This window comes from Cydia splendana, chromosome 8, assembly GCF_910591565.1.
Source record: "Cydia splendana chromosome 8, ilCydSple1.2, whole genome shotgun sequence".
Lineage (NCBI taxonomy): Eukaryota > Metazoa > Arthropoda > Insecta > Lepidoptera > Tortricidae > Cydia > Cydia splendana.
The window spans coordinates 6,337,977-6,365,486 of NC_085967.1; the positions used below are offsets into that span (position 1 = coordinate 6,337,977).

General features: G+C 37.7%; 1 protein-coding gene across 8 annotated transcripts in view; it reads right to left on the minus strand.

Moving 5' to 3' along the window:
• Positions 1–5,992: 5,992 nt before the first annotated feature.
• Positions 5,993–27,510, minus strand: part of LOC134792759 (myelin transcription factor 1) — a 303,293-nt gene continuing 281,775 nt past the window's right edge. For 4 of the 8 annotated variants that reach the window (XM_063764068.1, XM_063764067.1, XM_063764074.1 and 1 more), the window contains 6 exons: positions 25,607–25,820; positions 9,817–10,026; positions 9,152–9,214; positions 8,528–8,817; positions 8,090–8,250; positions 5,993–7,542 (listed from right to left, as the gene is read on the minus strand). In XM_063764068.1, coding sequence (XP_063620138.1) covers positions 7,240–7,542; positions 8,090–8,250; positions 8,528–8,817; positions 9,152–9,214; positions 9,817–10,026; positions 25,607–25,820 — 1,241 coding nt within the window. In that variant the 3' untranslated portion in view covers positions 5,993–7,239. Of the gene's footprint in view, positions 7,543–7,797; positions 7,859–8,089; positions 8,251–8,527; positions 8,818–9,151; positions 9,215–9,816; positions 10,027–25,606; positions 25,821–27,510 lie in introns of all 8 variants that reach the window. The other 4 variants (XM_063764071.1, XM_063764075.1, XM_063764073.1 and 1 more) reach the window with 3 other exon arrangements.

The window sequence follows — 27,510 nt, forward strand, 5'->3', positions numbered from 1 at the left end:
TTTTGTTTCAACCTGTATCTGCAATCATGTTGGCTTGACTGGTTAATGAATAGAGTTAGACCAAGAAAATTCTGCAATTATTTTGATAGCATACGCAGTGCAACTAGTGCAAATGTTATTTAAACGTCATAATTTCATAGAAGTTTTGGCGTTTAAAATAACACTTGCACTGCGTGTGTTATCAAAATCGTTGCAGAATTATCTTGGTCTAACTCTAGTAATTTTCTTAAAAAACTGCTTAAGTAACATCAATTTCAAGGGCATTGGGTGTTGACAGCCCCATAATATGTGTGTAAAAGCGGTTTTATGACAATTTTTCAACGATTTTAACAAGTCTACAAAAGGTTCGGTTTCGGTTTCGGTTTCGGCCGAAACTAGAGCCAAAGCCGAACATTCGGTTTCGGTTTCGGTTTCGGCAAAAAAACATGTTTCGGTCGGACACTAGTTAAAACCCGACGTTGGCGCTTTTTTACCGTTTCCAATATTTGTGTTCATATGAACGCTTAAAAATCACTTGTGAGTCGTACTGCCACGTACGCATCTCAGCAAAGCCATACTTTATTTGCTATTACGACGTATTATTTGAATATAGCTTGAATATTTCAGGAATTTGTAAGCAAAAGTTGACATTTTTAAGGTGAAACTAATAATAATCTTGACGATTGACACCAAAAATTGACACTTGACAGCTAACTGACAGCAGCGCCGGCGCTTTTTTAACGCTTGTGAGAACAGATACACGGAGTTCCGTATGCTCTATTCAATTTGACGCCAACGCTCAACGCCGAAAATCGAACAGTGCTCGATAAAAAAGCGCCGCGCTTAAAAACCGCCTTCGTGTGAATACATACATGGTTATCCATTTGCGTCATTCAAACGCTTTTTTAACGCGCGTTGAAAAAGCTGCCGTGCGAACGGGGCCTAAAGTAGCTAACAGACTATCGCACCGCACCGTGACCTTGGAGCGTCACACCCATAAGTGAGAGCGAGAAACATATATCTCTTTCTCGCTCTCACTTATGGGTGCGACGCTCCAAGGTCACGGTGCGGTGCGATAGTCTATTAGCTACTTAAGTGAAAGCGAGAATACAGAGATAATATATGCGAACCAGACCAAGGTCGCGATCCGGGCCGCCCGTCTGTTATACATAGTCCGATAAGAAAGAAGTAACTGTCACATTTTTGACGTAAAATGCCTAAACATGGCAATAATTTAGGACCTATGGAATTTTTAGTGTTCCGTACAAAACTTTGTTCACGGAACACTTATTTTAGTTCCATTTTATTTAACTTCTACTATTTTAAGTATTTTATGTCGCACTATACGCCCTATTAGACGTGCGCGCCGCCGCGGCGCGCCGCCGCCATAGAGAGTAAGCGCGCCGCCGCCGCCGCCGGTAGTCTAGAATTCGCGCCGAATATTTTTTTATAAGACAGTATTATGCAGCGTTAAAATATGTAATAGGTTATAGACCGATAAGAAATAGTTGAAAATTATTGCGGGCGCCACTTCCTACGTAACTCTCACATTTTTGATGTAAAATACTTACTTACTTGGCAATAATTTAGTACGGAATTTTTTTGGTTATTGTATAATTTATTTTCTACAATTTTATGTCGCACCAACACAATACTAACTATTTCTTATGTGGCAGTATGATTTACATAAAAATGTGTTGTATGTATGGGTAAAACACATTTACAAAGTATAATGTCCAGTGTTTTAACCGTTGTCGATAACACGGCACTTTTGCTAAGTCCAGTATGTTGGACATTGCCAAGTATGCGAAGAGTAAAATTATCAAATTTTCTGGTAGTTTTTATGGTAAATAAATTAAACAGAGGTATGTTAGGTGTTTCAAAACGTTTTAAAAATTCATTACTTGTCGGTTTACAACGTAATGAACGAATGAACCAAATAGATAAAAAAATATTTTTACGGATTTTTTTTCCTGTGCGTTCATCAAGACATCAAGAGACAGACCCGATTTCATTTGAGAAATTTCTTACGAAAATATTGATAAAATTGCATGTATTATTGTAAAAACCATTGCTCAGATGTTGCTGCCTCCTAGTCCTCCTACGATACCCCGCTAAGTTTGATAAATGACGGTAAAATTTTACCACCTACGAGCTATAAAGTTTTTGGAAAAATATAAAAATAATAGGTTTGACTTTAATTCATAACATAAGTTGACATTATCAGTAAGTGTATTTGTAATTAAAAAATGCAATTATTCTATATTTATTAAAAAAACATGAATTTGACAAAAAAAACCTTATGCATATAAAGTACTGTATGTGGGTGGATTTCAAAATCCAGCGAAAACTTATGGTTCGGTCTTTATAAAAAAAACTAGTAGGTTGTGCGAGTTGCAACTTTTTTATATGTTTTTAAGAACTATTATCTTCATGTTCCTTCAATTACCATCTCCAATAACTTAATAGTTTTTTTTATATAAAATGTTTTATGTGTCTAAAATCATCACCGTCGATCGGAAAAATCTGAACCTTTTTGTTTGTAGTGAAAATTATAGCATACCTATCGTACGATTGCGATTTTTCTTTTACTTATATCTTTTCCATGTTGTTGTTTAACACATGAAAAAATATGCAACAATTCCTTCACCGAGAAAGTATATTTAAAAATATTTAAAATTTTGTCACGAATATTCGTCAACACCGTCATGGTAATGTCAATGTGAGCTTATCTCGGTGTATGAACAACGAAATACCGCTAAAGGTCCTTGCCCTATTTTTCACTTTAGTATAGAATGCCAAAAATGATTTCACTATAAAGTCACATCACTGAATCGTGAGAAATATTACGAACAAATTTGTAAAACGTAGTTTGTCACAACAGAGCATCATCACCGTTATGCTTTGGTTTAAAAAAGTTACAAATGATATATTAGAAATAATTACTGAAATGAATGGCAAACTACATGAAGTTTATTGTGTAGCATAGACATTAACTACTATTATTCGTATTCTAGAAATAAAAACAAGAAACTCTCAAATCGTCAACACCATACCCATCATCACCGGGAAAAAATGACGACCGGTGATGATTTCATGTGTATGGTGATGACGGTTCTCAGAAACTTTTCTAGTTATTTTGCTATAATTCATTATGAAATTAAGCTGTATGTTTGAAAAACGTTCTCTATGTCTTCTAACACTATATAATGTCTACCTTATAAATGTAGAATAAATGTAGAAGAAGATATAACTATTTCTTTCACACTAGAGGATGCTTCGTTTTTAATTAACATTTTGACTGAAGTAGGCAAAATTTAGGTCATTTAGAACTTAGAACATACAAATGTTTTTTTTTATAATCTAATAATGTAAATCGTGCAACTTAGAGTCTGTAATTGCATGTTAGTCGTGTTAAAACAAAATATTTAAACAAGCAACATATATTAAGTTTTAAGCGACCATAGGCTACGGTACTGGCTCACTATCGTGATGGCTTTATGTTTCTTGATAATATTATATTAATTGATGTATAAAATTACAGCAATTAATAATTATACCATTGGGTAGTCACCGGACCCAATACCTAACATTTTGTAACTTATGACATGCATTACAAGTAGGGGTCTTGCTACTTATAAAACACTGATTATATATTATAATGTTTAGCTATTAAACAACATATATATGGATTTAAATCATTATAGCTATTTTTAAAGTTAATTAATAAAACAACAAAAATACAAACTTGTGCAATGAATCAAACTATCAAAAAAAAGTAATATATCATAAAAATTAAGGTCATTGGTAAGCCAGTAATTTTATAATATGACATAAATACCAAGTTATGCAGTAGATAAAAGAAGATGCGGGTTTAAACTGATAATAAGAGTACAATATTGTTAATATGATTTAACATTAAAAAAACCCAAAAAAAATAAATGAATACATAAATTGCCTATTTCGGAACATAAATTATTTAAAATTATACAATAAAAATACTTGTTATATATTTATTTATATGAATAAAATCTATTTTTTATAATTTTCTAAAAATAATTTATGTAGCTAGTCTTATGTTCAAAAACATGTTATTTGTAATGTTTATTAAAGTTCTAAAGTCTTACAATTAAAAAAAGTTTTTGTTTTTTTAATACGTTTTTAATACATATGTAAATTAGTTCCCAAATCGTCATTACCGTACATGCAGTGTCATTACCGTCTATAAAAGAGTCATTACCATACCATGGTTGTCATCACCATCTTGCGTTTTTATTTTCCGAAAGCGATAACTTCAAATATAAGCCACAAATGATTGTATAAATACCATACATATCCTCAATATACAGCCCCCCATTACTTTACCCAGCTAGAATCGTGTTAAATTAAACATTTAAAAAAAATATTTTTTTGTATGGTGAAATTTTTTGTGCTGAAATCCACCCATGTATCCAAAATACTGGACGTCTTTTCATTATGCGGCGTATCTTTTTATTTACACCGAACCTGGCAACATCCAACATATTTAACATACGTATGTTTTTTTCGTAACTATTATAAATATATTTTTTTCATGATTTTTCTACAATAAACAACCACATAATAAGATAATAACACCAAAAAAATTATACTAACACAGTTTTTTGAGATTTTTTTCCCTTGTCGAGGGGCTACCCGAGGTTTTCATCGATTTTTGACAAGTTTTGAATCGTATCTCCTTTTTTTGCACTACAGATAGAATATAAGACAAACGGTTATCGGTTTTTCAATCTTTTATCTCCAGTTTTGTCCACCGGATTTTGAAAAAAATGAATAAGTACTTATTTTTTTATGATTTTTTTAAACATTGTCTAAAAAAACACTTTTTTCGTATCTAGTTTGCGGTGATCTTACATGTACGAAATCTACATATTTGGGTTCGTCTTTGACGTCTCGAAAAAGATGTCCCGGGTTTTAATTTTAAACTAATTAACACAAAAGTTATGGCCAGCAAACCAGTTTTTTAGCCTAAAATTGTTCAACTTAGATGCCAAATATCTCGAAGACAATGAACTTTGAAGTAAATATGGGATACTATATTGCTTAAAGCCTTGCTGTTAATATAATAAGGTACAAAAAACATTAGAAAACTAAGGGATACAGATCGAAGGTCATTGGCGTGGGGTAGCCCCTTAAGGGTTAAGCGTAACTTTTCATTATACGTCTTAATATTGAAAAGTTGAAAAATCCCACGCCGCCGCCGTGGATTTTTTCGTGGCGCGCCGCCGCCTGATTTTTTTCGACCGGCGCGCACGTCTACGCCCTATACGTTACGGCTAATAGGAGATAAAAAGTATCCCAAAATTTCTATTGATCCTTTCATTCCGTTACCGTCATAGGTACATATAGATGGTCAAGCAAATCTTGTCAGTAGAAAAAGGCGCGAAATTCAAATTTTCTATGAGTAGATATCCCTTCGCGCCTACATTTTTCAAATTTGCCGCCTTTTTCTACTGACAAGATCTCCTTGACCAACTTATATTACCGAAATAATAATCTCAGGACAATGTTCTCTTATTAGGATTGAAAAAGCTCGTGATTCTGAGTAGTAATAAGGCGTATAAGGCCAATCTGATTCAATTGCCTGATCGAATCAGGAGGTGCGGATGCAAATACCATTCATTTCTGATCAAATCAACCGATTTGATCAGTCCGTCTGGATACCACTATAACATACATATACCTACTTAGACACACCCACATTGTCAATAGAAAAAGGCGCGAAATTCACAGTCCACCCTTTGCGCCTACATTTTCTAAATTTGCCGCCTTTTTTACTGACCAAGTGTAATGTTACAAGGGCTATAGTTTATTTAGACCACAAAACGATATTTAGGGAAATAATTGTAAGTATGTAGGGAATTAGGGAAAACGCCTGAAACATATTATACTATTCAATTACTTTGCCCATAACCGTACCACCAGGAACGGAAATAAGAAGAGGAAAACCATGGGTAAACAAAAACTGATGCGATAATCTTTGTAGGTATTTATTATTTTTATTCTCTTTAACAACACATACTCAATATATTACAGAAACGTATATGACAATCAGAGTAGTAACATAGTAATAGGTTTTAGTATTTAAATGCGAATATAAGTAGGTAGTATCGATTTCAGTGTACCAATGTGGTTGCGTGAAGTAAAGAACAACAAACGAGAAATCCGCATCATAAACAGAATTGTGTGAAAGACGTCACCTACTTACACTTGTAAAACAATGATTGCACACATGGTAAGCACAAATAAACGTACATCGCAAATTAACTAACTCGAATCGAACAAGCTATCACATTCCGTAAGGTCGATAACAACAAATAAGTCGTAACACGTAACATAATCACAGTGAAGTGAACATTGGCTAACAAAGAAAGTATTAATTTAGTCCTAAAATTATCAATTAATGACTGAATTAACTTACCCGATCTAATGAGATCTTACGTCCTAGTGTAAACGTCTGGCGACGTAACAACTACATATTCACAATGTTATTTACAAAAAGTGACTAGAAGGTCCTTAAAGGAATAATTATTTCGTTCGATAGGTATCCGGGCGGGCGCTCCGCGGCTGAAGCATTTGGCACATCCCAGGGTGAGAACTTAAACAAATATTTAACACTTGTCCTTATCACCTACTAGGTTTATGATAGAAATCTGAGTCTGCTTATTTATATTTTCACTAAACCCTGGCCGCAGACGGCAGCCTGTATCCATAGACGAATTAATCTTTGTTGAAAGTATAATATTTACATTATTGGAATCGTTATGTGTGTTGTGGGGCTAAAATCGCTTACATACAATAGTATAAATTTCTTCCCTAACAATTACATTTATTTTACGCATATACGAGTAACGGTGGTTAAAATTCATTTATGTATGTAAGCTTATGTTTAAGTCCATCTTATCATTAAGTAAGAGCGAATCTTCGTGATGAAGTCACCGAGAAGTCATCGTATACAACGGTTTACAAAACGAACAGACATCGTAGTTACCTAAGCGGAACACATCCGAGAATAGCTCGCGTGAGCGACACTGTACACAGTTCAATTCGGTCACGAATCGTCACTTAATCTATCGATTTAATTCGAACACTGTCGATCTTTGGCGCGTAGCTCCGATCACAACATTAATCGCACATTAGTTCAATTGCACTAAGTCAGTTCAGTCGTATTAAGCGCTCGCTGGCTCACTGGCGCTCGGAGTCGGCGGCGCTCTGTGAACCTTAAATGGGCGTCGGGAGCACAGTGAAGTCCTGAAGCGCATTTTTGACGGTCTCGTAGATAGGGCGGTTCTCGTCGGGGCAGTAGCCGTCGGGCGAGCAGAGGGTCTGCAGCTTGGTGAGGTAGGAGTCGAAGTTGTCGTGCGCGGGCTTGTCGGGCGGCGGCGGCGGCCCGCCCGCCGCCGTCGCCGGCGCCGACTCGCCGCCCGGCAGCTTCACGTGCCCGAGCAGCGTGATCACGTTGTTGCGCAGACTCTCGTAGTAGTCTGTGAGGTTATTGTTCCGTTGAGATATCAACTGGCTCTCCTGCAAACAACAAAAGCAGGAATTAAGTTTTTGATCAAAGTCTAAAGAGAGTCGTTAGGTAGAGTTGATCATCAGTCGCCTAGCAAAATTTGTCGGCTTACAGTTTGTTGGGACAACAATGCAACACCAAATAGTTTTGAACCTTAAATTAATGTGATTCAGATTAATATGCTAAGCTAAAGCAAAAAGTCTATCTTATCCTGACTTCCAGACCCGAGTGGCTACTAAATCGTTAAGTAATTTGATGGTACTCACAATGGTATTAGTAGCACTCAAAGTTGGCTGTGTGACTTGTTTGGAGCCATGACACTACCATCTACGTTTACGGACAAAAATAATAATATTTTTAATCGAATAAACTGAAGAGGCAAGAAGCTAAGTTATGTTACGGCACAATTACAGTAATCAAAGTCGTCTTATCCTACGCAGAATTTATTTGATTCTAAAGTCCGGTCTACAAAATTATTCTATGCTTCAAACGGACTAATATATAAGGCGACAGAACTGCTGTAATCGACCATTAATGGTAACATGAAATCATTCTTACCCGTTCTCCATGGCTGAGGTGTGTCTCCATAGCATTGATGTCAGACTTGAGACGCATCATCTGTGACTCTACCCGCGCATTCTCTCGCTGCAGCTCCGTGATCTCTTGCTCGAGGGTCATCAGGTCCTCACCATTCCCCGTCTGCATGTTCATCTCCATTCCTGGAAAAAATACAACAGGATCTTGAAACGACATATACCTAAAATCGATTTTAATAACACTTTTCCCGTAACACTTTTACACAACTATTATTAGAGTTCCGTAGTCGTACTAGGAAGCCTTATTAAGAAGGTATAGGCAGGATTAACATAGGTTCAGGATGATGAAGGTAGTTACAAGCATCATTCTTGAAGCCAGAACCAATACTTCGTTGGAGTCAGATCTTGACCGTGTCTAAGATGCAGAAAATAGAGGTAGGTAGATATAGTAGGTAGTTACCTGAATATGGTTTAGGGTACAGCGGCGTGATGTCATCAGGGTACTTTGGTTTCTTTGGTTGAGGTGTAGGGGTAGCGGCGCCCGCGACAGGACACCCCGACAGCGAGCGATGCGTCAAAAACGACCCGTTGATATGCCCCGATCCGTCGCAGCCGGGGGTCGGGCAGTTGACGCCATCGAACTTGATGGCCGATGCCGCTGCCGCCACGGCCGCTTTGTGTTGTTCTACGGTTCCTCCGCTTTCTAGCACTCGCATCTTGTTGCGGTTCGCGATCGGGCAGCCCGAGGCACTGGAGGTAATAGACAAGATAAGTATGAGGGAAATTCAGTAAGTGATTCGATCTTCAAACAGGTTGGGTTGCAGATACGTTGGAAACAGCGAAGTTTATAGTTAAGTTAGTTGATGCCTGTCACTAGTCTCGCTGGCCCACTATAGCTTACCACCATCACTACGTAAAAAGCTAGCCAAGCCAGAAGGGTTCTAGTGACTCGCATTGACTGTATGAACTTTTTTACTCACTATTAAGTACAACGTATCTAAGGAAGTCTGAGTTTCTACTTACGCTACAACTACGGTTACATCTAAGTACATATTACTACTTTCTATTCGCGTTAAAATCTTACCTTCGATGCGATAAGAATTTCCCTGTAGCGTGTCCAGATCCATCACAGCCCGGTATAGGGCATCTAAGCAGCGTGCAAATAACCAATTTATCGTAAAAATAAATCACACAGAGATTCGTCACGGGGCGTAATTGCAAATCGAAGGAAACACCAGGTTTACAAAGTAGTCGAGCGAGTTGTTTTCGGTTCTGAATAATATTTTCATACTTTATTGTATACCATACATGAATAATGGCTGAATGCTAAATAAACATTAGGTACGAGTCGGATACGGTCCAAGGCCCTCTTCTCGATTCATCGTGAATTTACGTCACAAGAACTAACATTGTAGACAGAATGAAATTATGTGTGTTAGAGAGAGATTTATTACGATAACACTTGGGACATAAAAAGGGTCAGAAAGAAGCATAATTAGGTGATAATACGTCTCTAGTTTTTCCTATAGTTAAGATAGGATGGTTATACATATAAAACTATGTCGGGAGTCGAGACTGTTTATTCCTACACTAAGTACAATCAGAATTTAGGTGTATATTGGATCCATAAACTAAGTATTAAAGTGTTAATCAATTACACCCCAACCCAAACCCATCACCAAAACACTCATTAGTTTAACCAGCTACTCCTATAACCCAAACCCCTCACCAGTAAAGACATCAACTGACCTGAGTGGCTCGGAGTCCTGTCCGTCCCTGGGCTTGCTCTTGGGCTTGTTGGCCCTCGGGCAGCCCGACAGCGAGCGGTGTGACGAGTAGTTCCCGGTGACGTGGCCGGAGCCATCACAGCCGGGCGTGGGGCATTTGAGCTCCTGCGAGTGAGGCTGCAGCTGGGAGCGGTCGGCGCGCGGACACCCCGACAGGCTGCACATATAAAGACTGCTTACAATGGCGTGACGGGTAAGTGCGGAGATACGGGAGATGATTTGGGTAGATGGGATTTGTTGGGTAAAGTGGTCATCAAGCTGCGTTAGGCAGCCCAGGGCTGAGGCAGCTTTCTTTATCTCATTTTGTTATTATCAGTGGAATATAACAAAATATAAATGCATAGCATAGACATGGTGGATGATGGTGGTGGTAATAAGCCCTCTGGATTATTGTGAACGGATAATTTTCAAGTATTGGGACGAAGCATTCATAAACCACAGGCGAGAAAAGAGAAAGAAAGGGAGATATATCCACACAATGGTTCATTAAATAACTTTTGGTTTGACATGTAAAAACCTGCCTACATGACACAACTTTATTTAAAATTTCCTAACAATTACTTAACTAAAAGTAAATTTATAGGTACCTCCATGCAGTCGTTGAACATGGTGTTAATAATATTATTAAGTCAATGTCACCCTTAAATCTAAACGTTTCTATAGGTATATAACCAAATTAAGACTAAACTCGTAAAAAGTTTTCAAAATTTAATATATGTTACACACATGAAAAGTGGGTTAATTAACTTTAATATCAACGGGTAATTGGCATAAATTAATTACTAAAACTCTAGAAGTCTAATGAAACGTCCCATTATTTGTATTAATTATCGCGACCCGAGCTATACAAGTAGTACTAGTTTTTAATGTTAATTACCTAAGTCGATATACAGTAACTGTAGTGTACAAGTATTTCAGTCGGTAATGCACTTGGCGGTAAAAATAGGTGGTTCGATGAATGCATGTGCCGCGTTTTATGGGCAGGAACGCGCTAGTTTATATTAAGTTTATTTATAACTGAGATGAAACACTATTTAGAACACTTACACATATATATTAGTTTATGTGAACGGGTTATAAATAGTACGTCTTAGTGAAATTTGGCTCGTTTCTCTCAATAGTTTGTAAATATAAAATAGGTAATGAATTTATTTGAATGATATAAACAATACTGAAATTATAATAAGTTATGAACACTTCTCATTGTCTCACTCGTCATCTTGCTAATACGTCGATATACATTTGTTTTGGTGACAATACACGAAGTCAAGTTAGGTTAGCTAGCCAAAGTGCAGGTTTTACTAACGTGGAATAACTTGTAATTTCTACCAACTGATAGGTAGGTATGTATTTTAGCTGCCACATTACGCAGGTACTCACTACTTATGTAGTAGTCAGATAACGTGGAAAACACAATATTACAAGTATATAAGTGTCATATATACTAAGGTATTGAATAGCGTTAAGTTATAATGAATTAAGGCTACCGGTTAGTAATAACGATCTGGCATCAGGAAATACATTAAAAAGGTACTACCTAGGCATTTATATTTAGTGAAAATCCGAATTTTCAATATTTACTGCAATCATTAGATGAAGGAATACTAGCTAAGCTATCATAATATTCATAATATATATATTTATATATAGTGTGAAGTAGTACGCATGACTAAACTAAACATAGGTAGTCAGGTCTTGCTTCCATTCTCCCATTTTATCAATGCAACGCACTTACAAATCTGCCTTTATGTTTTGTTATCGGTGCGAAGTCATATAGTTAACTATATGCCTTTCGAAGACAAAAACAAAAGTATTACGTATGTGAGAAAACATGATATTGTTTAATTCTCATATTTTCATAACATTGATGTAGGTTGGCAGTGAGCTAACTCGACACCAATCGGCAGCTTATAGGCAATATCCGGGGAAAAATTCCAAAAGGAAGGAAAAAATGATATTTAGTGTAGGTATAGTTTGTCAAATGATTGTCTCATTTCAATCATAGACAGGGAGAATCATACTATCTTTGTCTTACACTAGTACTTACTAGCACCCAAAAGAAAAAGGATGAGTATAGTTTTCCTGATTCTTACTGACTGGCAAATTGGTTTGACCAACTATAGTTACGGACACTGTAATACTTCGCATTTAATATTATCTAGGTAAAACAAGAGATCAAGATCATAATAAACCAGACGTATGAACTTGACATATATGAACATCTAAGGCACTAAATCCGCATTTCTAGCCCGACAGCTGCGGTTGCTGCACAAAACGTGTGACTAAATAATGTGGAAATCACGCAACAGATTTCAGGATGCAGTGAGTTTGCGGCTCAACCTTCCCTTTATCGAAAATGGGATTCTAAAGGAGTTCTCCTAGAGGACTACCTAAGTTTAATTTAAGAAAGGAAATCGGGCAGTTTGGCAGCTTTGTAAGGAGTCGGTTAGGTACAGGGCTGTTCTCATCGCGTCATATTAACCAGTATACGAGTAACCTCGAGATCTGTGCCAATTGCACGTGCACAGAGATCTCACATATATTGGTGAGAATATCTGCCCGGAAGAGGGGAGGTGCTGTTTAGCGGCTAGACGGTGTCATTTGCCTCGGCTGGATGCGCGGAAATGTGCAAATTGCCGTTGAGGGGCGCAATTGTCACTGCAGCGTGCACCGCGCTAATACAGTCATATTGCACTCCCAGAATATTGCCCTGGGGACTCGGAACACAGGCAATAACTAGACGTATAGTATAATTTCTAGCATGAGTTGGAAATGAAACAATAACTGAATACCTAGTGAACATTTGAAAAAGTACAATTAAGTACCTAGTTTGAAACTTTTTGCATAAATAAATAAGCCGATGTTCATAATACCAGTATTTGCCATACCTGCATAATTAGTGCCTGCACTATTTGTAACACTAATCCAATGCAAAACACGTGGTGGTTATTATATCATAAGGTCTATAATCGCTTGAAAACTAAAGAGCTATTGTGAAAGTGTGAGGGCCACGTTTGTACAGAGGGGCTACTTTGATTCCCAGCCCTTCTCAGAAAGATGTACGCTTCCATTCATATAACGTTGTGACGTCACAGCATCGACCAAACTAGGGTGGGGTGGAACGGTTTTTATTTCTATTGTAAAGGCCTGCTTCGTAAAAAGGGTCCTTATATCGACTACTTAGAGTGTATCATCTCACTAGAGTTCGATTAAAACCCGAATACGACGCAGTGTCTTTAACTGTTCAAAACTTCTGGAATTTTATTTGAATTAAGTTTTGCTTATCTTATCAGGATCGAGATAAAGAATTGTTATGTATGTATTACACTACAAATTTATTAGGAGTGATTTCTTAATGACACTATAATTAAACTGCAGAATGTTATTGACATAGCAATGTTTGTCATTTCAACGGCTAACGACAACAAAAAATGCCTTATTATCACATCTGCGAAACAGAATAGGTACGTTCGCTTCTCGACCAGTGCGAAAAAAGTATAAATAACAGACATCATGTCAAGAGCAGGCAGACATAATGTAATGCAAGGAACGTGGTTTTGAGTTTCATCGTGGTTAATCACATGTCTACTGTCAGGTTACTATGCCACTCGTAATGTCACATAACCTAACAAAATATAGAATCGTGTCCTTATAAATATCCTTATCGTTCTTATTATATTGTTTCCAAATATTGACTTTACAGAGACAAAACCACGCCATGACAAGAGTTTTAAAAAGTTATAGAAGTTTTAAACAAAGTTAATACGTAACGCGCGAAACTATTTAAAACTTTCTAAAACAAATCTACATAGACTGTGGCGCCGCCAAAGATACAAACATAAAAAACAAGTGAAAAAAAGTAATAAATTATTAATGGCCCAGTAACGTCAGCTGTTCTTGGGTGCCAGTAACGCCAATGCTATAGTTACGGCAATGTGTGCCAGCCGCTTGCCTGCGATGCGTCGCGAAGTTGCCAGAAATGTGTCCGGAGCCGTCGCAGTCTATCACGGGGCACTGGATTAGCTCCCTCTCCCGCGCCTCGGGACCCCGTATTCGGTAGCCCAGTTTTCCAAAAAACTCCTCGTGAAGATAGCTAGCAAAACAACAACAACTTAACAAAACAAAAAGTAACAAAACTATTTAAAACTTGTTTAATACAAACAGAAAATGAAACATCTACTACGGTCGGCGAACTAACAAACAATAATGAACTAAAAAAAGTTCCGCCGACGCATTGTTATGCGACCTTAACGTATCCAATTTTAGTAACTCAAGGCATTAACCTAGAACGCACGCTATAAATCATAAATTAGCGTGAACTGGTCGCCATTAATAGCTAAATATACGATCACTATCAACGTGAAGCGTGTGTAAATGTTTACAAAAGTTTGTACGTCTTTTGTTAGCATAGTTTGAAAAGTTAGCAAAAGTTTTGAAAAGTTATGTAAAGTGTTGATATTGACACATACCTGTTTCGTTGCATAGTTGTGTTCGGCGTAAAGTCTATAATGGCACGGATATTATTATTTGTGTATCTTATCGTTCAACTGGTTATCTAGCGCGGCGCACAGCGTGGTGCGCAAGCGCCGGTATATTTAGACTGATCCATCGACTGTGACTTGTACGCGTTCGGATACTTCACGAACTTCACACTGCTGTCACGCCACAAAACTTATTCAAACTTTTTTTATATTGCGTAATTCAAACACTGATTCACTTGTTAATGTTTATGATGAAAAGTTTTATTACTTCTACATATTAGTTTTTACTTAAAGTAGGTTTTACATAAAATTACCGTTAAAAATTCAAACGTCGAAACGCAACGTTCGCGCGTCTCAAATGCCAGCGGCGCGAGTATCGGGACGGCCACGATGCTTCGCGAGGGCTGTCCGCTTACGTCACTCGCGCGTCGAGTCATTGATCAACAACACAGGAAAACTCGCAATTCAATTACAGAATATAATAGCGATAACGGCATTGTTTTAAATTTGAATTTATTATTAATTCACAATGTCACCACTTTTTGCATTAGTTACAAAAGTTTCTAGTTGAAATAGTTTGTTTAATAGTTGTTTTAGCCGCTTTAAAAAGTATGATTAACACATTCGCAAGTCACGTTATCAAGGTGACTTGCCGACTTTTATAATTAGCCAGGCTTTTATGGGTTTCTTTTTAAATGTTTGCGAGTTCGCTAAAACTTCTACCTGCTACTTTCGCCGAGTTGCTTATATAACGCCATTTTAAATACCTCGAGGTGCCCTTCAAAGTGCACAAAAGAAGGATGCGTGAGCTCGGACCAGCGTAAAATTCCATTCTTTGTTTATAGGGGATTTAAATGTAGAATAACGGATAAAGAACACAACGAAATAACTCTAGGTAACATTTGTTCGATGTTCGACACCACAATTGTTTTCAAAATTTTTAAGTTTAATGTGGTTTAATATACTTAGTTATTTACTATTAAGTAGTATCTGATGTTATATCATAGGTAATTACAACTACATACTAAAAACTTGGTGACATCAATGCCTGGTAGCCTGATCACGTGCCAATTGGTCGATCATTCATTGATGTATCTACATACGTAGATAAGTAAATGAAGTTATAAAAATGTTTGAATTAAGCTATGTTACCTACTTTCTATGCTTATCAAATACTGAAAAATTATATAACAAATAAAAATGTACTCGTCAAGATAATTAATTCTTAGTATAAGTATGTTAACTCATGTAAGTGAATTGTAATATTCTTATGAGTAATAAATTTCTTTAAACCTAAAGGCATCATACCTAATTGTACTTTGATATCGATTCTGATCTTGCTTTTATGGTAGTGTTCATTCTTTCATTTGTTACTGTAGGACTACTGTAAACTTGATCGTAACACATATTAACTCACATTTACGAGTATAGACGGGTCTATCGCGGATTTTGCGATAATATAATTTCGCGATAGACCCGTCTATAAATGTGAGTTAATATGTGTTCAAAACACGTTTTAAATATTATATTGATTATAACATTCGTAACTATTTCCAATCTATAGGTAGGTATATAGTCTCTTCTCTTCTCTTCTTAATCGCTCCCCCATTGCTGAGGATCGTGATTCCACTTGCGCTTTATGAATTGCCTCCAACTGTTTCGATCTGTGGCTTGATGGAGAGCGGTGGTAACAGTAGGTAGCTCCAGCTGTTCGGAGATCTGGTCCGACCATCTCTTTGGACTTCGTCCTCTAGGTCTTTTACCCTCGACCTTTCCCGTCACCACTGGTCGTAGGTATCGTGTCGTAACCTATACAGGGTGGTCCAAACCTTGACGTCCAAAAATTTTTTTTAGATTCCTCTAATCGTGGGCTATCAGAATATACCCCATGTATATTAGCCGATTTTTTGTAGTTTTCGAGTTATGAATTTTTGAAGTTTTTTTTGGTTAAAATTTTGGGGGTGAAGTAATTTACTCATAAAAAAACTATTAGAGATTTTTTTAATGTTTCTTTTTGTAACATACTCCTTAATAAATGACGTAATTATTAAAAAAAAAATCAGCGTCCTCACGTTGATACCATCGACTATTAAGTGTCACTTTTTTTACCTTTTTGTAAAACACTTAGGGTCTATCAGTTTTTAAAATCAGCAGAAGTCCTTGTAACAGCTTGTATTTTTTTTTATTTAAGCGCAAAATCTAAGCTTGACATGTCTGAGCGTAAAAAAAATATTTCTGTCATGTTTTTTTACAACTGGTATCAACGTGAGGACGCTGTTTTTTTTTAAATAATTACGTCATTTATTAAGGAGTATGTTATAAAAAGAAACATTAAAAAAAACTCTAATAGTTTTTTTTTATGAGTAAATTACTTCACCCCCAAAATTTTAACCAAAAAAAATTCAAAAATTCATAACTCGAAAACTACAAAAAATCGGCTAATATACATGGGGTATATTCTGATAGCCCACGACTAGAGGAATCTAAAAAAAAATGTTGGACGTCAAGGTTTGGACCATCCTGTATACCTAGTAGGTACTTATGAAACGCAAACCATGGTTGACCTTAATACATTCAAATAAAAAATCCTTATCAGTACATTTATAAAGTACCTCTACCAATAGGCTATAAAGTATAAGCTTTGCTTAGATAAGTTTAGTATCGCTGGTAAAAGTAACACTTCCGGTTGATTTTCGATTATATTTTTATCGCGGTGTGTGATGCTAAGCTAAGTGTGATATATCCGGTACAGCGTACCGGGTACACTGACGTGTTCTGGATACTCTTATATCTATATATTTTAACATACCTATATATTTTAACCACTTGGTATTAGATGTATTGGAGTCAGGACTCCAGTACATCTAGGCAGGCAGTGGCGTAGTAGCGTGAACTAATCTAGCCGTCGGCGAAGTCGCATCTGCGAGGCCCTTTTCTTGGGACTCCCTCTGGTCGCATAACAACTTTTGTCATATTTTTAATTGTCATAACACTTTATGTATAAAATTGTAAGTCATAAAAATCTTTAGTCAGAATTATTCCTGACCATAACTGGGTTTTTGTCATAAATTAGTTGTCATAATTTTTGTAGTCATTAATTTAATTCGCATAAAATTTTAAGTCATCTGCTTGATATCCATAATTGTTTTTCGTTCGAAGTATTGCAGTGCATAGTATTAATATAGACATAAAAAATTAAGTCATATATTTAGTGGTCATAAAAGAAACTAATCATAATAGGTAGGTTAGGTTCGTTAGGTTGCTTTAGATGCCCGAAGGGCAAACCACTCAGAAATAGGAGCCCCGCGTGAGCGGGGCTCGTCAAATTAAGTGTTTGGACGGAGATTAGGGAAAAGGTTTTTTTCGAGTAGTTGTTGAGAGGCTAAAATTAGTTTCTTAAATTATTTATGTAAACCATTATGATTGAAAATTATTATGCTACAAAACGTTATACGTAAAAACCTTATAAATATCGATAAATATGCTTTTATCTGGTATGACATTTGATTCATTATAATCAAAACCTATATGCACAAAAAAATTATGATAACTGCTGAGTATGTCATCAAATATTATGGCTAAAAATGTATGACACAATATAATATGACTTTTCATTTGTATGCGCAATGATGATTATGACACAAGTTGTTATGCGCATCAAATATATGACCTAAACTTGTATGCAACCCAATATGGACCCCCTTTTCTTTCACTGTGCCCGAAGGGGCCTCGCTTCGGCCACGCCTAGCTACGCCACTATAGGCAGGGTACAAACACAACCAGTACGGTTACCATCAGTTTGTCACTGACATAAACGCCGTCGAGAACGTAATTTACTTTCTATACATCCCGTTTGCACTAATATGCGAGTGCGAGCGAGATGTATAGAAAGTAAATTACGTTCTCGACGGCGTTTATGTCAGTGACAAACTGATGGTAACCGTACTGTAGGCGATTGTTTGTGTAACTTGGACAACCTCTAACTTAGTCCAATTTACCACGACCTTTTAGCCTAGTCTAGACGTATATAAACTGAATATAGGTAACTGGAAAGGGGCAATGTAAACTGACAGTTTTGACCTAACCTACATACATACCATAACTATTGCGTAACCAGCAGTTAAATCAAGGTACCTATTATGATTTAAATTAATACTAAGAGCATGCTCTCCTTATTGTTCCGAGCGAGGACAAGCGGAGGGCATGTTGATGCAACTTAAATAGGTCTGCCAGGTACTAATAGTTAGGGCGAGCGAAGCGAGCCCTATCACTAATCGACGAACTATGCATTCTTGTGGTACACTTTACGGAAAAACTACTGCACTGTTAGGTTTGAAATTTAACATAGTAATTTAAATTCATGTCTAGATGTGTTATCAAACATAAAAATATCATTTTATAAACCTAAAAAAATAAAATAAAGTAATAACACTTTGTATTACTACTAGCGCCATCTGTTGGCAAAATGATGAATTAACATTCGTGCTAATGTTAATTATTTATCTCTCTAACAGATGGCGTTAGTAATAAATAAATAAATATTGGACATTCTTATACAAATTGACTACTTAAGAAGGCTTGTGTTGTGGGTATTCAGACAATACGATACCTATGTGGTGTTTTCAAGTTCAATAATGTCGATGGCGCTTACGCCATTAATAACGATGAATACCAAAGTGGGTACAATTTTGGATTCAACCCACCTCGCTTCACTTGGTTTGATTCCCATTTTAGCAATTAAGTTTTTGTGAATACCTACTAGAACAATCAATCTTGCTGTATATTTACTGCGGAGGTCAATTTAGCCTAAGCGCGCACCACGATTTTAGTTTTTGCGACACGATTTTAGAATCGCGCTGTAATATATCGCAGAAAATTCACTGCGCGCACTGCGATGAAAAAGTCGACGATTTGTTCATTCTCAACATGGATTTCGTACCAGTCGTTTGTCATGAAACGTTGTCTTTAATATGTGATCGCTCTATGACTTTGAGTATTTATACCACAAAGGTGATCTCCTTCTATTTCCATAATTAAATGGTCAACATCTAGCGTCTTCAGCAGCAGGTTCCGACATGTTGACGCTTGGAGAACGATATGCCGACTGAGGTCCGGGTGCGATTATCGCAGTGCGCGCGGGGCCATACAACCAGGCCTCCGTCACACGCTCAAGGCCACGCGCTATATGCCTACCGCTCGGCGTATCGTCGACGATACAACCGACAGAGGGCCGCCGAACGCCCGCCTCAGCGCTCGCACCGCATTACACCGCGCGTTTCCCGCGCTTATGCTTCGAAATGCCGAAACCACGTAATTATTGTGCAGTAGATGGGTGAAAAAGTAAAAAAAACAAAGGAAAAAGCCTATAATAAAAATTCATCTTTTTATGGCGGGCTAAAGGTCCCACCTGAAAGTTTAATCATTATATTGAAGGGTTAGAAAAAGTATTTTTAAAAAATTTTGACGACGTAATAATTAATCGGCCTGGTAGCACCGTATTACAACTTTTAAAAACCGTTGATTGTCCGTTGCTTTGCTCCTGAATATTTATTAAAATTATTTACGCGATTTAGGATATTATCAACTACTTATAAAATTTTAATAACAGAGAATTCCGAGAAGTGAAAAAATTATAAATCATTATATTAAAACTAAAACATATTTGATTCGCAACATTCGTTTTATTACAATAATCATCATAGGTAGGGTAGCTACAACCCTAGCGCATTCTTACGATGACGCGTTGGCACGTGACTCGAACGGCGGGCAACACAGTCTCGACTCTTTGTGCGCGTAATTATGGTACATTTCTTCTTGTCCTGAGCAGCAGGTATTATTATTAGGGTTCTGTAGGCTATTATAGCGTAGGTATTTTTGCTTTTGTTTGGGAATGAGGTATCTGTTACGTAGTAACTATTTATTAATCTGTGATACAACTCCGTATGCTGCAATTCACTTTGCGACAATCGCGTCGCGAGCAGTCGCGGAAAAATGTGACAAATCACAATTTTAAAATCGCTGCGATTTTTTTGTCGCATATGCGCGCACTGCCATATAAACACATACGTTACATTTCTGCGACTAAATTATCGCGCGACAAAAAGTCGTGGTGCGCGCTTGGCCTTACTCGTATGTTTTGTGACGCTGACGATGTCATGATATGTTAGTTAGTCATGTTGTGTTAGCAATCTTAAATCGGGTATTTTCAGTTCGAGATACAGTTTTGGCGCCATTAATTTATTACGTAAGACGAATTTGGGGTGGAGGGGGGTCGAACATATCTTATTTTTTCTTACAAGGGGGTGGGAGGGGGTTTTCATAGTTCTTAAGTAAGATCACAAAGATGCGATATTTTTTTTAATTTCTATGAAATTATGACGTTTAAAATAATACTTCCACACTCTATGCTATCAAACACGGTGCAGAGTTAGCTTAAACGAGCTCAAGTACCTTTGTACAGGTACAAATAAACATTCATAAAAAGATTTTTTTGAAAATAAATTATATTGATGGGAGGGGGACGGGGTCAGCCTATTCTTATTATTTCTTATATAGGGGAGGGAGGGGGTCAAAAGCTGGCAAAAATTGTCTTACGTAATTAATGAATGGCGCCTTTAGTGTTACTATTGCTTGGAACTGCTAAAATTATAAATAAAGATAAGCATAATGAATACAAACTTCAGTAACTTAGGGCCGATACAGACGGACTACAACCCGACTGCAACTTGTATGGGAACTGCACGCCAAGCCAATCGAAACGTCGGCGTGCAGTTCAGCAAAATGACCCAGTACCCTGGCAGTACCTAGTGGAACTCAGGTTTGGTGTAACAAAGGCACATTATTGTTTGGTCATCCGACTCATCTTGATGAGCACTTAGGAGAGTAGTACCCAAGATAGAGCCGATGCCGAACCCTGGCAGTACCTAGTGGAGCTCGGGTTTGATGCAACATACATAGACACACGCTGGTTTGGATATCCGACTCGTCATGATGATCACTGGGTAGATCAGTACTTTCAGTACCCAAGATATTAGCTGATGCTGAACCCTGAGAGTGCCTAATGGAGCTCGGGTTTTATACAACATAGGCACACGCTGTTTTAGTAGTACCCACGATAGAGCTGATGCTGAACCCTGGCTGTACCTAATGGAACTCGATCAGGTTTGATGCAACATAGACACACGCTATTTTGGACATCCGACTCGTCATGATGAGCACTTGGGAGAACAGTACCCAAGATAGAACTCATGCTGAACCCTGGCAGTACCTAGTGGAACTCAGGTTTGTTGCAACATAGGCACACGCTGTTTTGGCCGTCCGACTCGTCTTGATGAGCACTTAGGAGATTAGTACCCAAGATAGAGCTGATGCTAAACCCTGGCTGTACCTAGTGGAACTCAGGTTTGGTGCAACATAGGCACACGCTGTTTTGGTCATCTGACACGTCTTAATGAGAACTTGGAAGAGCAGTACCCAAGATAGAGCTGATGCTGGACCCTGGCTGTACCTAGTGGAACTGTGTGTGTTAGTTTATGTGTGGAGCAGCGTGATTACCGCCAGTAGGTATTCAGATAGGATAGTTTTTCGATCAATTGTGTGGAGTGGACGCAAAAATAAATTCAAGAACATTGGCTCGCTGACCCAACATTATGTAGGAAAGCCAGTTGGGTTCCTTACAAAAAGTACTGGGCGGCCGTGTAGGATGTAATAAGCACTTATGAAATTGTATATTGCGTGTGGATGATATTGGCAATTTGATTTTGTCTTCTGGACACGTTTTTAAAGGACAAAGTAAAAGCTGTAACAGACAGGCGTACCGGACAGCAACCGGTTCGGTACGTTAAGGTAGAAAACCTCCGCGAGCCCTTACAAAGCTCTGCTTTTTGCTAGTACTAACTGCTTAGTGACAATTATAGTTAGTTACTACGCGGTATCTACTATCACTTGGTAGTGATTGGGTAGGGTATTTAGGAAAGTCGAAAGGTAACACTTATTTCTGCAATGTAGGTGCAAACTAAAACCCCTAATCATATTATTATATGACGCCTTATAATAGTTATAATATTATACATTAGGAATGCCTTATATTATGAATGTACTCGCGGCCTGATTCTAATTTGAATAAACGTCAAAAATTACATCTCAATCATGAATCTAATATTTTAACTGGATAAGGCATGATGGGTGGCGGAAATGAGCGAACGGGATAGTCTTATGTATCTTTCAGTAGGAGTAGCAGCGAAAGCGCTATTATTGTTTGTCCTTGTCATAGTCTCGCATTTTTTTTTATTCCCCACCTTAAATTAGTAATGGGTCATTCCATAATAAACGCTACCAAGGGTTCAAAAATGAAAAATAGTTTAAGAAGTCAACACTAACCTATTTCCATAGAAAACATACCAAACCTTCATGTCAGAAAAAAAAACCGGAAAAAATCTATTTTTACATGTTTTTCATGTACTTGATCGCAACGTTTAAATGATAGGCGTAAAACTAATTTTATACAGCGATATTGGCAAGACTAATTAAAAAGAAAGTAACTGTAAACTGTTACAAATTTCCCGCAGTTATTTCAGGTAAAATATCGTAATTTTATAATTTGTCTTTAAAAATATTAAAAAGCATGGATTAATCGGTTTTTAGAAGAGTATTCTAGACTGTGGTCTCAAAGTAACACCCGAAACGAAAAAGAGATAAAAGTATGTGTAACTTTTCCCGTAATTAACTATAGCCAAACATGTTTTGCCAAAGAAAGGCTATGATGTGAACCTATGCAAATGTGTAATAGTTGTTGTTTTAACGTCTGCTTTAGTCGTATGTTTTAAAGTTTGAAGTTGTGTAACACCCGAAACGTGTTGATCGTCCGCCTGTCATTCCCCGGCTTTTCTCCGTGATGGTTAGTGCTAGAAAGCTGCAATTTGGCATGGATACATAAATCAATCATGGCGACAAAGTAGTAACACAAAAACTACAAAAAGAATTTTTTTTTAGGTTTGCTCCTGTACAAAATATTTTTAATTTTTTTGCGACTTTAATCCTGTGATGTGGGGTGTCGTTGGATAGATCTTTCAAAATGAATAGGTGTCACCATCAACCATTTTTTGATTAAGTGAATATTTTCGGTAATATTCGCATCGAAAGAAAAATAATTATGATATCTTCGAGAAACAGTTTTTATTGTTAAGATTAATGTATTTTATAATAATTCAGCATTTATTACTTATGTTTTTAATCGAATTTATTAAAAAGACAATAATTTCAATAAATTGAGCCATAATTTCGTATAAATCTGTCTTAATTTCGTACTCGTAACACCCGAAACGAACCATGAGTAACACCCGAAACAGGTAATTTATTTTATTAAAATTAATTGAAAAGTGATACTAAGTGTTACTTCAGTGTTTCAGTAGACTATACTAACTATTATTACTTGACATAAATAAAACTGGAGGTTACTTGACAAAATTCGCTAAATTATGCATTTTGGTACTGATGGTCAGAAGGTATAGACCAATTCCTGTAACGCCCGAAACAGCTACTTTTTAGTGATTCTCTCGTTATTGCTCTTATACTTTAATTATGTGTGTACAGGAAAAGAAAATATTATCAAAGTAGTAGATGAATCAATAGTTATAACCTCCTAGTTCCTGTTACAATATCGAATAAAACCTTATTTTAAGAGTTCAAGTGTAACACCCGAAACGGTGGAATGACCATATGGGCTATGGTGGGCAACAAATAAATTCGACCAATCATAGTGTCGCATTGCCTATGTTTTGTCCCTCACGGAGGCACGCGTATACCACTTCTATAGGATCCTACCTTCTATGATCTCATCAATACAATAGGTATGGATTGGAAATTCGGATCTGTCAGTGTCAAAAGTGACGTTTTTATTTGAAGAAATGTCGCTTTTGACACTGACAGATTCGATCCATATCGTATCCAGATCTAATTTCTGACTTTTATTAAAATTAGAATCAGGCTGTTAATTAGGTTTATGAATCGCCAATAATTGTGTAGCCGGTGGTACCTAAGGCTGGTATTCCATCGTCCAATTTCTTTGTCCAATGTCAGTGCGTCTCACTCTCTCATTAAAGCAAAATGTGAGACGCAATACACGTTGGACAGATGGAATACCACCCTAAAGAGGCCCACTTTGCCAGTTGTTCGGAGCTGTCAAATTTTTGTTCTAACTGACAGGCCGATATCGTCCGGCGTCCTGTTAGTTAGTGGTCGGCTTTAGTAGCTGATAATTCTGGTGTCTCCTTTCTTTCTCTTTTTACCTAGCTTGTGAGTTATCGGGACGGATAAAATAATCAGAATAAAAATATTTAGTATTTTGTGTCTTAAATAATGGGTACAGACATTCATCTTTTTCCTGGGGCGCCTATATGGATGAAACCTTCTCTTCGTCTCCAATTCGTTTTCACACTTTAATATTCGCTGATGGGTCTTGCACTCTTTACGGCAGTGATAATAGTTACACTGGTACACCTACATTAATTAGGACAACTACGTACTTAAGGGGCCCACTGATTAACAGTCCGCCGGACGGTATCGGCCTGTCAGTTAGAACAAAATTTTGACAGTTCCGAACAACTGACAGGCCGATACCGTCCGGCGGACTGTTAATCAGTGGGCCCCTTTAGGGCGTACGCTAGCTGGCGGGGTTGCACGCCTGCACGGATAGTATGAGCTATCTGGGGCGGACGCGTGCGACGGATTTTACCTACAGTGGCACGTGGCACCCGCGTGCGTGCGCCCGCTCCGTATACCTACCCGCGCCAACCAGCGGACGCCCATACCGTGTGGTGTGGTGTGGGTATCTCACGGGACAACAATACGATACACTTCTGTTATGTCAAAAGATTCAAAATATAATGGAATAGGAGTTCTTTTTATTAGGCCTCTGGCTAGAGGCTACAGGTGCTAAAAGCCACCCTGCATAGACACACGCTTGAACAAGCCTGATGTGATATGGAATTATATGCTGTAAGGCCTGACATACACTTGATGTAAGTTTTACTTACGTAAGTAGGGACAAAGCTATTTGTTAGAATGAGATAACGATATTCATCTCTCATTCTGTAGTATAGCCGTGTCCCTACTTACGTAAGTAAAACTTACAAGTGTATTTTGGGCCTTATGCTAGCGTTTGTTGAGTGCTACACGCATCGGTCTGAGCCGTGTTGCGCATCTGTTTTACCGGTCAGCAGAAGCAGTCTTTAAATGTTGATGCAACCTGCACCGTGAACATGCAATATTCACCTGCTATCCTTAGGCTTGTCGTGCGGCGCGTGCGGCGGAGGCATGTAACAGGGCGGCGAGTAGGGCGGCGCGTGCGGCGGGTACGCGGGCGGCGGGGGGTACGCGCCGCACTGGTACTGGTAGCCGCCGTAGCCGGCCGCCGCCGCCGCCGCCGCGTAGTCGGGCTGCCCGAGGCCGTAGCCGGCCACTGGGTGGGGGCTGACGCCGCCGTAACCTGCGGAAATGGTTTGTTTTCATGTCTTTGTTTCAGGACTTAAATTACCACGGACTTAACGTCGCTAAGACAAAAGTGTGGCTCCATAACACCCGACTTTTGTCGTACCTATTCACAACTCATGTTCTAACCACCAGTGTGTGAAACCGGCGTGCCATGCAAGTCACAGCTCTCGGAGCGTAAGTAATACAATTTGGTAGCAAACCACCAATCAGTAGTGTCTGACCGACACATGATTTTTATGCCGAAACCGAAACATCGGTCGGACACTACAAATCAGTGCCTACTATAATGAAACCGTGCAGTAAGCACTTTAACTGCTAGTCTGCTACTATATGTACATCTACGCACAGACAGATAAAACAAGTCTTTGTAAGTGTTACTTAACATCAGGATGGAGTGAAACAAACAACAGGAAAATGCATTATTTAGTTAATAAATTAATTACGATGCCGGTTTTTCTTACCCACGGTAAATCAATATTAATTAATGCAAATTTCTATCTTTACTAAATATCTAGACTACAGCATCGCGTTCTTTGTTTTTGGAACCCCATCCAAGTTTCTATTACATCATTAGTCGACGTAGAGAATAATTATAATTTAATTTTAAACACATGTGCACCCGATGGCAAAGTTAAACCGCGTCGTCGATCAGTTACCGCATGCTCTCATGCTCTGTTTTCCTGTAACTTAGCAAGCGCAAGCGAGCAGCTGACTCAAGTAAACTGGTATCAAATAAACTGTAGGTAATCTACTACATACTATGTGCCATGTGGTTATAGTAATGTATACTGGATCAAGTTTATAAATATAAATTACGGAGAAAATTGAAAGACATATTACATTTCGTTTTTATGATGACTGATTTCCGCATTCCGATGAGTCTTAAAGTGTGTTCATGGTGTGAATAAAGAGTTTATATGTTACTTTTAAGGCCAACAAGTCGCTTTAATCTAAGATCATACTTATACTGGCGTGGACGAAGCCAACGCTTGCTTGCGGTCGGTAAGCTACAAGAATACCAATAACAGCATGGCACAGCGCCTGCCAGCTAAGATTAGCAACATTACACCGCGCAGCGCGTTGCTCGCTACACGCCACAGGGTGTACGGGGAGTGATTATCGCGGTCGCGTTTTAATTTGTACGACGTGTTTTACGTGTGGAGGGCTCCAACCCCTTGTGGAGGGGGTGGAACATGAAATTTGGGAAGTTTGAGATGTGAAAATATCTTTGCTCTAATTGTTTACTTAATCAAAATCTCTTAATTTAGGTACCTGTAATTATGAACAAAAAATTTACGTTATCACAAAGAATGCTCCACAATGGATTATTTTGATATCAATATTCAACTGATATTTTCTAAATCATGCCTAGACTGTTTGTCGCATACACAGTGTATGATACACATAACATAATTAGGTAAAATTCAATACTAAAATTATGAACTATGGTAATTAAGTAAAGTAAAAGGTAAGATTTAGTGATATAGGTAAGTTATTAATTATTATACCTAGGTAATGTAAGTACTTTAATGTGCCATCAGCCGCAAAAGTGCATGGCGACTTTATCAATTAATTAATTCATAATTTCCCCATGCAATTTCGCAGCTACATAGCCTAAATCTTTTACACAATAAATTACTGATTACTGAGAACTAGGTAGTGATTGTTTACCCAGTTTACCTATA